Source organism: Phaethon lepturus, unplaced genomic scaffold (genome assembly GCF_000687285.1).
Source record: "Phaethon lepturus isolate BGI_N335 unplaced genomic scaffold, ASM68728v1 scaffold40693, whole genome shotgun sequence".
NCBI classification, from domain to species: Eukaryota; Metazoa; Chordata; class Aves; order Phaethontiformes; family Phaethontidae; genus Phaethon; species Phaethon lepturus.
Window position 1 is genome coordinate 56,576 of NW_010530559.1, and position 10,986 is coordinate 67,561.

Genomic DNA, 10,986 nt, shown 5'->3' on the forward strand with positions numbered 1-10,986 from the left:
ATTTTAATTTTGTAAGGATGTAGCAGTCCTTTGGCGCATATTCCCAAAAGCCAAGGATAACCACAAAGAACCTAATTTTTTTTTTTGCTCAGCTTGTACCCATGCTGCTCCCTGTATTGATTTGTGCAACAATCATCAGAAACTTCCCTGCAAGAGAAGGTAAGTCACACTGTGACAAACTTGTCACAAATTTCCTAGCCCAGATGGTCTCTGAGAGAACGGCAGTCAGAAAGGCCTGTGCTTTCAGCACCCTTTTAAAGCTAGACATTTGTTAAGCAGCTGTCTGATGAAGGAAACAAAACAAAAAAGGGATCTTGTACTTTCTGGAAAGGACTAACAGCAGACTTCTACAGGAAGAATTTTAGCCTTGTTATGATATTAATATGATAATATTTCTGGTGCTCCTGTAGCATATGTGTGCTCAGTTCCCCAATGACCAAATGGCACCTGTGCCTTTAAAGAAAGATTTAAATGCTACCTTTTTGCTTGGAAAGCTGCCAAGCCAACAGGAATAGCAAAGAACTTCCTATGACTGTTTTAAAAACACCCTCTCCCCCACCTGTCAAAAATAGTGGAATTTTAAGGCTGCCATTTGTAAAAAGACAGAAAACATTGTATTTTAGGATCAGTGAGGCAGTTAGTATTTAAATTAAGAAGAAAAACGTGGTTGTCTTGAATCCTCTTCAGATAGAATGTACATAGATCTTCTGGAGGAAAAGCAGAGATAGATAGTAGGCTTCTTAAAAAAAAAAAAGATCTTATTCTAGACTAATCCCACTTCCACTATTTTCTTAAGAACTTTGACCCTACTCCTGATGACACTAGCCGAGTGCTCAATTCATTCGCTGGTTTCAACTTAAAGGAAAAAGGTGCCTTTTAAAAGAGATCCTATATAATGGGATGAGCAAGCGCATTTCTTGTGGCTGTGGTTTATTAGGAGGAGAGGTTTAAGTGACCTTTCCCTTGCAAGCTGAATACCAACAAAAATGTTGAGGATAAAACATTTCTTTGCTGGGCTGCTGATAGTGGGTTGTTCCCTAACCTCCTCCCCCAGCAAGAGAATCCTATAGCACAGCTTTAGATGAAAACCTTTCACGCCTGCTAAATGAAGGGTGTGCTGCCCTGTCTGTACGCAACTGCTGGCTAACCTCCTGATTTCAATGCTGATCTGCATCAAGCTAGGTCTTGCAGCTAGTCGAAGAAAGTCATCGAGTACCTTGTGCTGTAATATTATGTATAAAGTAATACAGATATGAAATGACAGCTCTCAAAGTACATGAAACATGAGTGAAGCCATTGCTTTTCTTTTAGAAATGGCTAAAGCAGGAATCTTCCTTTTCCTTTACTCCTATATGCACGTTCTAGATAAACGGAGCATGTTAGTCTGGAATACTACTTGCTCAGCAGTAGTAAATTTACATTTAGATATGAGAACTAGTTCAATGCTGAAAACATTCAAGATAGCAGCACAAATATGTAGTAGAAGCTATTTGGTCCTGAGACTGGATAAGCAGAATGCACAGGAATATTTTTTCTTATATGTTTACTTTTAAGAATAAAATCTTAAACCCATATACCCTGTATTTTTGGGAGAAGAGAATTCCAACATCAGTATTTCCTCGTAACTCACTAGACTTTGAAGTGTGGAAAAATTGCAATAAATTTGAGGTTTACCAGTTCATTTGAATATAAGCATTTTAGCCCATTCACAAGCCTGTTGAACAGTGCTCACTCCCATACCATAGCAGCAAAAGCTACAGCTAACTCTCTACCGCAATTAACTGGCCAATCAGTGATTCCATGCTTTAACTTAGAATGTAATTTTCTGTTATGTACATGTGTAGTAAGAGTTCTTCACCTGTTCTCAGACTGGAGGACAGATCAAAATCACCTCCTTAAACAGTAATGCACAAATCTGTCTCCTCACTGCAGCTGCGATACCTTAAGAGGAGTAGCACTGTTAAAATCTAGGAAAAAAGGACCCTCTTGTTGAGGCAGGAATGTGGTGGGGATAATGTTGTAAACTCCAGCAAATATGTTCTCCACTTCCAAGTAGCAAAATCCACACCTATGATTGAAGAAACCACCTGTTAGAACTAAGATCTGAAGTACGTTTCAAACCTCTAAGACTTCATTAAGTCAGTATTACCTGTAGTCACCACTGCTTTTTTTCTGAAAGCCATGGGAACCAGGATCTCCTATTGTTGAGACTGTGACGAGTTCAAAACCAACGCTGTATTGCCTGCAAGTGATGTGACAGACTTAACTAAGTTATTTGGGTCATCAGGATTACTGTGAAGAGGGTTATTAATTAAAAAATGACACAGTGTAACTGGAAGATATCTACAAGCTTTGTCGTATTTGTGAGAGATATGTTAAGTCAAACTTACTCTGACATGAGTGTAGAATTTGGAGGAAGACAGAACACATTTCAGGTTCAGAACTAGCGCCTATATGGAAAACGCCTGCTAGAAGTCTGCCTCTGCATTTAAGCAGACTTCAAGTAGTTAAACCTGTGGTGACATACTCTGGTGCCACGTGGCACAGATCCTGGGCTCTGAGCTGATCACTGTCAGAGGAATCAATGTCGGTGACCTCAGCAGAATTTCTCATGTTGCACTCTAACTTGGGGCAGTTTCTCTACTACCTGTTAATGCATGTGACAGGCACCACTGCCCCTGTCATTCAAACTACCCAAACATGATCTGCAAGTGCCAAAAAAAATGCATACAAAAGCCCCACTCAGTTACTGGAAAAGTAGAGACACACCTTTGCACTCATCTTCACTTCATGAGAGAAGGGGGTTCCTCAAAGAGGAGAGGACAGGCAAAGAAGTGCTGCCAATTTGTAGGGCCCAGTGTACAGCTTTGCAAAAGATAAACACTTGACTGCAGGTCAGGAGATGCTGCTACTTAGAAATGCTGTATACTGGTATTTTGAGGCAGATCATGCATTTCGCCAAAGGAATTTGACCTGCACAGGTCTACTCTATAGGGCACTGATAGCCAATACTTCTCCTGGCCAGCTAGAGGCAGAGCTTCAGAGCTGAAGCTACTGCATAGGCCAGTATTTGACAGCCTTTAAGGGTTTAGTGTCCTCCATATTAGGTCTATTACAAAAGGAATTATGATCATAATTAGTTTTAAGAGGAAGAAACAGTCCTTTGTACCTTCTTCCCTCCTGTGCAAGGGCCTAGCTCTGCTCGGACCCCAAAACTAAAGAGAAAGAAGGTCAAGGATTTCCTCAGTAGCAAACATGCAGGTTTAAATCACTGTTGCTGGTGCAGTTAAGAAACATAAGCAGTACTAAATCTGAGCCACCTTCCTACCTTGTCTTCTGGATTTTCAGGGAGCTTACCACACTCCCCAGGGAAGATACTGAAAAAGGTTTATCTTTAGCATGTAATACTCTCGCTGTGTTGGTGCACGCTTATTCTCTACAAACCTTGGTCCCCGTAGTTCAATTAGTAAAGGCCCATTCTTGTCCAGCTGGAATTGATAAATGGGGTTATTTTTGTAGGTGTCTCTGAAATTGCCACATCCTCCAGCACTGTGACCTTTCCACTGTCCATTAACCTGAAAGAAGTACAGAAAATACTTTATATCCTGAGGATCTGTATTGCTTATTTATACACACAAACAAGGCTAGAGGCTCCTCTCACTTTAGAGATCACCAACTTTAGTAATCTTCCCTACTTTTTAAAGTGCAAGTGAAAGACTCAACTGTTAAGTATTCAGAAAGTTTCACTGCAGTCCTCCACCCATCTTGATCAAAGCTTTAGACCCCTTAGAAGTCCACTGTATTTTTCAGCTTATATTTAATCAGTACTGAGTAACTGTTTGTAACTATGACATATTGCATCTAACAAAGGATTTACATTCCTATCTATCCCATAACTACTGGACTATGCAGGCTATTTTTTTTTTTTCCTCTCAAAGACTCCTCCGTTGTGCTAAATGACAAACGGCAGCGGTACAGCAAGTACACGCGACCTGTGTTGTAACCTCTCCTTTTGAAATCACTGCCTCCAGCACTGTCCATTCACCTCTATACACTCAGAACCAGCATTACAGGGCCAAGATATCCCTAAGGACAGATGCCACAAAGACATACAAGAGGAAAAATGCTGCTCAGAGTTTGAGAAACAGGCCATCTGTTCGCAAGTTCCTCCCACTAGTCATTAAACTGAAAGGTTAGACTTGTAAGACATGCCAGGCATTCACACAAATTTATAGCTTAGATCCATTCCTCCTATGTTACTTCCCTCCCGTTTCTGTCAAACTAGCAAGGAGCAACATTTTTTCCTGTGATTTAGCTTCTTTACTCAGTGTCCAAAACCCTCAAACATGTCAAGTTTGGAAGCAAGGGGGATTTCTCCCCCCACCATGCTACTACTCAGGAACCTAAAACTGCTGCGTGCTGTTAGCTTGCCAGGCCTTTTCCACCTCTGCTGCACTTAGTTACAGGAATCCTCCCAGGGCTTGAGGAGCCCCAGAGGTGGCCACTCAACGTCAATATAAGACATCTAACAGAAATCGCTTTTATTGGTAAACTGTGAATTAGTTATCTGGTTGTGTTTAAGTGCGATGACTGCTTAAGCAGGCACCAAATAAGCATTAAGCACAGGCAACTAAGTTTTGATATTTAACCATAAAGACAGAGCCAGCCTTGGATAGCTAGAACATGCCTTTTTTATTTGAATACTAGACAGACATCTTCAAATAATTAACAGGAGGTTTCCACATACTTAATTTTCTTTTGAAACATAGTACAACATAAAACAGATGTCCTGCCTCAAACAGGCTGGTCACCTCCAGTGAGTTTTTGACCTCTTAAAGCATTCCCCCAAACTAAGCCCAGTTTTCAAGAGCTAAAAATGACAATGGTTTCCAGAAGTACCAAGCAAATTGTCTCAGTGTTCCCAGGAATCCCTCTAGCCACTTACCGTTCTCCAGACCAGGTTAGCTTTAAGGGGCTGTTCCAGAAATAACAGCTGGTACAAAACACTCTCAGAACTCAAGAGCCTAGCTGCAAGCCACTATGTCCCCCTGACCACACAAAGTAATGTAATCCTTGGCTTCAGACACAAGTGTCCTAGAAAATGGACTGTTTCACCGTGGCTCAAACTAGCCTTGTTTGTCTCTTCCTGAAGAAGTTACTGTTTGGACAGAAGACATCTGCCCATAATAGGATTCCCCAGAGTATGCACGGTAGGTACAGAGATTAAAGTTAACAGCTGCTGGCTTATTCCTTCTTGAGGATAAAATTGCTAATACATGAAAATACATGCAAGTTACTTTACCCTCTGAGCTCTTGGCTATATTTATACCTCAGCTGAAGGTATAACTGCAGCTCATGTTGACAGCTGAAATACGAACAGCAGCTGGCCCCAAAACTGCCTGGGCTACTGACTTAATTTCAGTCAAATTTTTTGCTCTTGCCCCTGCTGCTGTAGTCTCAGGGAGCATTTCTAAGTGAAATATACCATGGGTATGTTGCCTTGATCCTGTTTGGCAATGAGAGTGCTAACCCCAGTGGTTACAGACCTTTGAGAAGTCTTAGCAAAATTTAGGAACAATAACTTATTGCGATATTGCCATCCTAAGTCCATTTGTCACAGTCACAGTCTTATTACTGGTGCCTTTGGTTTGCCATTGCTGATTTTGTCCCATCATGCCAGGAGTTTTTCCAAGAAAATCCCACAATTCTCTCAAGGGAAAATGAGGAACGCTCTTGCAGGGTTTTTACCCTGCAGTAGTACTAGCACAATTTGATCTCTGCAGAGTAATTACTTACCAGGGTACAGGTGGTTATTCTAAAGGCCACTCTACTCTACGAAGGCTTTACAGTGTACCTGCAATGGTACAGGTATAACAACACGCTCTGTAACTAAGGTGGAACTTATACACCAGATGCCAGTGACAGTTAAGCCACCGTTACAGACTGGTGTGAACAGAGTGAGTCAGCCCAAGGACTTCTGTGTTGGTATGAATTATGCTAACCATGCAGCTACTTGTTTGGCAAACTGTATGTAACCTGAGTACAGGTCTTGTGCTAATGATGCTTAGATTAAGGTTTAGTTAAAAATTTTCATTTGTTAGATGGTCTAAGCTGGCATTTTTGGGCAGTAGTATAGAAATATATTTAAAAACCTTGTACATATCAAGTAGGGAAGAGCCCAACCAGAATTATTATCCAGTGACCCATGAAAGAAAACATTTCTTTACCCGTTTGGAAATGGTGTAAGGTGTAGGAATCTTGGAAAACGTGAACTTGCACAAGGAATACACCTGTGTTGTAAAAAAAAAAAAAAAAAAAAAAAATTATCTTGCACTTTTCATATAAAATCATGACATGTTTAAAAAAAAAGCAGAATTGCCTACACATGATTTTTAGATACTTGTTCACTACATGCCTATTACTCATCAGATGACCCCATCTGAAACAAAAAAATCCACAATAGTGCTGGGACTAACAAGGCTTAGTTCTATTTAATTTTTATTAAAAAAGGCAAAATGGAAACAATCTGCATTTTACTTTTTTCCAGTGCAAAAGAGAGACATCTGGCATTGATCATCACATGACTCAGCAGTTACAGAAAAACCCAAATACTGAGTTCAAGGATTTAAAGAAGTCACAAAATTTTCAATCTTAACTGGAATCTGAAACAGGCTTATTTTGGATACACAGAGAGCCAATGCTCTGCCTGTACACAGATATTTTTTAATTCTAGAAAAGTATTCTTCATCTGATTTCATTACTAAGACCACACACACTATATCATCTTAACTACAGTGGAGAACATTATCAAGCACTTCATCCAGTGTTTCTGCTCCATCATTCATAGCCTCCCTCCCCAAAAATAACAATATCGATCCACGAGTACACTTTTTAAATCAGACTTACAAATAAAGGACACTTTATAGTTTAATTGTTTACATGCATTATGAACTCAACACTACATACCCTGACAGTGTAATGGATAGTGTTTTGTTTCTCATACTGGGACACCACCAAGGTAAATGTATGGGGCCCGGGAGAGGTCAGCTTTATCTTGGTCAGATAGTGAGGACTGTTGATCCGAATACCATCGATATATGGAGGAGGATCAGCTGAAAAAGAAAAGGATGAACACTTTTCCCTGATCAAAACATCCCCCAGCTTGCTAAACTTCTAAGTCGTTTTAGATCAGTGAATTTTACCAGGAAAGTCAGAAAGTTGGTACTAAGGTTAGTCTGTAAGCAGACTTGAGTGCTCTCAGAAGAACAGAGCCTCAAGATTTGTTCATAAAAAGGACAGAAAACCTTAAGAGCAGCTATCATTTTCAGGGGAGGTACATCACACACGACAGGACACAAATTCTGCACTTGAAAGTACAGCTTAAATCCTGTGACTTGCAAGAACTGCTTATCCATCTCCCACCAACGTCACAATCACAGGAGGTCTGCTTTTGAGTAATGTTGAAATTTAGAGAGAGAGAGAGAAGGAATGTCTGAGCACTCGTTAAAAATCTCTGAGAAGGCTGTTCCTTCTCCACTGTCTGGAGAGTTCCAGAACACCAGCTGCCAAAATCTTTGGACAGTGGGTAAATAAGACTTTAAAACATGTTAGCTTCTTTAACTAACTGATACACACTTTCTCTGTCTCTCCAAATCCTTGTGATCATTATGCTGATGTACCTGCATCCCAGTACCAACACACATGCGGTACTTATTATAAACATCCCAAATATTTGCTTTCACAACTAGACAATGTAATTTGTTATTTGGCCTCTAACTGGTTCTTTGCAGACTTGTTTTAATTTCAGTGAAGCAGGAACAAGGCTAGCCAATTACTTCAATAGGCCCTGGATCAGGTCCTTTTTTTGTTCCATAAAGCAACATGGGAGAGGGGAAAGGACTAATATAAAACAATGAGAAGCTTAGAAATGGGAAATCTCAGCCTCACTGCCAAAGGATTAACCTGCTTTGTTCTGATCTAATTTTAACAGATGGTAAAAATATGTATATATACACTGCAGCTTGACCAATCTATTTCCATGGAAAAAGGTTTTAAATGAGTTTGAGATAGTGAGATTAAAAGTTTATAAAAGAGTTTGAGTAGCAAGACAATACACATGAATCATCCAGTTCTTGCTAGTGGTCTTGCTGGAAGACTCTCTTTCAAGCACAGCTGAGCAACTCCCTCCACTACACAAATGTGTTTGGTTTGCCCACTTGAGAATGTTTTCAATAAGACAGCATGTAAAAAAAGCACTGCTACAAGTACTAGCAACACCAGAAGCATGTCATGGGCTATAAGAAGCAGATGCTTTAACAAAGATCAGCTCTTGCAAAAACAGATGATGATTTGGTCAGATCTCAACAGATGCTTTCCACAGAAAGACAGCTTGGATTCTAGGGGAATTGGTCAGCAGCGTTGACTGAGTAAGACCAGAGATGAACAATGCAATCCTTACCAGTTATTCCAATAGGACAAAAACCGAACAAAATCCACTCTGGTGAAAAGAGCTTTAAAAGCTACTCTCTAATTAACTGTTGCCATTACCTGTTGCATGAGCAGCTACCTGAATGCAATCCTGATTCTAAAGAGGGTCCCTCTCTGTAAAAGCAACAGGCCAAATCCTACCTGTGTTACGATGTACCTTCACTGAATTATTCCAAGGAATGTTTTTACAGAGATCTCTAACTTGATGTAAAGAATAAATAAAAATATGATATTATTAGCACCACCTTAAAGTTGCAGTCTACCCTATCTATTCAGCCTGGGCATTACATTTACTTTCTGTGTGTCAACCTGTGTTTCAGAGCTGCTATGTGTCTTGAAATAAAACATGCATGGCTTTTTTGCAGCTACAAAGCAGCTCCAAAAGCCAAGCCCCTTCTTCTCAAGGTGAGTAGAATCTGACCTATAATGACCAAGAATAATATTTTGTTAAAATTTGAACATCTAAATGTTTTTCTTAAATATTCCATACATTATGCTTTGAAATATGTTGAAGTGTTCAGCTGTATCTCACGAGCTTGCTTAGTTACTTTGCTAAGCCAAGTTCATAGAACAATTGACCTTGATTATTTTCATTTAGTGGAAGCCATGAACTTTCAAATAATTTCAGAAATCTGGGAAAGAATTATACTATCAAATAAACAGAAGCACAACATCTGTTCCCTGCAAGCATTAACTACCGCCACTGCAAAATCAACAGAACAGTAAAGAAAATGCTGTGCCAAATAAAGTGTCAGCAGGATTACGTAGACCTCTTCGCGTGCTTCCAACATGTACAGCTCGGTTTATTCCTTCAGTGTAGACTGTTGAAAGTGATCAAACAGGGCTAAATGACTATTTTCAGAAGACTGACCTCTTGGAGTGAGGCATCTAGTTTTAAAGCAAAAAGTGCCTTTCCTCCCCACAAAATCCTCTGCAATTCTTCATTTATTTCTAACATCATCTTCTTGACAATGAATGTACACTAACCTGGATAGTAAACTTTTTTGCCATCAGTCTTGTATACAACCATTGTAATGAATTCCCGATTGTGTGCAAAGTCATCCTACAAAACAAAAACCACAAATCAAGCAGAGTTGTACACAGAAGTGTACAATGTAACTAATGCTTAAGCAGAATCAAATGTGCATTCTATCATCCCCTTCGATCACCATATCACCGATACTTGTATTTACTAAAGATACCTCATCCAATTCCTTAAAAAAAAAAAACCCTGAAATAAACAAACTGCCACTAATTTCACTTATAACAGTTCAGAGTTATTTCGTTACCTTTATGGTGGAGAATATAATCACCTCACTCAAATTTTTACTCTGGGTCTCTTTCAACAATCTTGTATACAATTATGTGTACCTGATGAATTTAAAATTTATACATATACATAGATGTACATACTTGAACATGAAAATATAAGCAGTAATATACTAACAACATAGAAAGCCATATAAAGAGACTTATGGAAGATTATTATAGAACTCACAATACAGAAAATGTACGAAAAAGAAGCTGGCACCTTATCTGTGATATGCCTGCTAAGCAGAACCCAGACAGCAGCACCACCTTGAGGACACTGGACCTCTAGCTTGTACTGGGGATTATTGGCCAGGCTGTAGGCATCCTTCACTGGACCTTGCTTTGCATCCCAAGTACTAAAAGTAACAGAGACAGACGTTATTAGCTAAGATATTAATTTGTGCTTTGAAACCTAACTCCAAATCCTACCTATATATAGAGCTATCTAGTATCAGTAACAAAGTTACTGAAGGCCAATTTTCTGCTGGTCTATGACAGTGGTTATATAACACATTAGTGTCAAAAGCATTATCTTACAATTTTCTTTTATAAATTACTTTACTACAATACAAGTGTGATGATAAAAAATGCTAAATACAAACAGCTTGGCTGTCTGGTATGGTGACTGCAACCACACAAAGCACAGAAAAAGCTGAGCCATTTAGGGAGCCCAGGCTAGCCAATTACTGTGATGATTGCACACACCACATATATTAAGGGCAAAACACCTATGCTTTTTTAACCGTAAGACTCCGTATGTAAGCTATGGTTAGTTCCAAGATCTTGCCATATTTTTTTCCCCCTTCAGTTTTTTATTCAGATAATTTTTCTTCTAAAAATTTGATCTCTTTTATGTTTGGAAGGCTGCCTGCATGAAGTGTTAAAAAAAAAAAAAAAAAAAAAAAAATCTTTGAGCTACCCTATTGCAAAATCTGCCTGCTGCCTCATGAACAGTCTAGACAAGGAAAATAAGGTATGAAAAACCAAAAAGTGCTGATGACCGAAAGCAAAGCGTAGCACTCTGGGAACAGAAGCGGATAAAGCTGTTCCTAAGTCCCACTGACCCTCCCACACTTTTAATACTGAACAGCATGTGTGGAAGGCTGCGTTATCAACTAAGCTTCAAATTACCACCATCATTACCCACTTCTTACGGCAATTGCCACTGTGCAATTGCTATTTCCCTAC

At 39.4% G+C, this 10,986-nt stretch overlaps 1 protein-coding gene across 1 annotated transcript in view; it reads right to left on the bottom strand.

Moving 5' to 3' along the window:
* Window positions 1-1,923: 1,923 nt before the first annotated feature.
* The window catches only part of CAPN7 (calpain 7), a 27,040-nt gene continuing 17,977 nt past the window's right edge, over window positions 1,924-10,986 (bottom strand). Inside the window, exons 14-20 of the mRNA XM_010284295.1 lie at window positions 10,019-10,154; window positions 9,475-9,550; window positions 6,967-7,112; window positions 6,228-6,290; window positions 3,445-3,575; window positions 2,150-2,242; window positions 1,924-2,068 (exon numbers count right to left, since the gene is read on the bottom strand). Of these exons, the coding sequence (XP_010282597.1) occupies window positions 1,924-2,068; window positions 2,150-2,242; window positions 3,445-3,575; window positions 6,228-6,290; window positions 6,967-7,112; window positions 9,475-9,550; window positions 10,019-10,154 (790 nt within the window). The remainder of the gene's footprint in view (window positions 2,069-2,149; window positions 2,243-3,444; window positions 3,576-6,227; window positions 6,291-6,966; window positions 7,113-9,474; window positions 9,551-10,018; window positions 10,155-10,986) is intronic.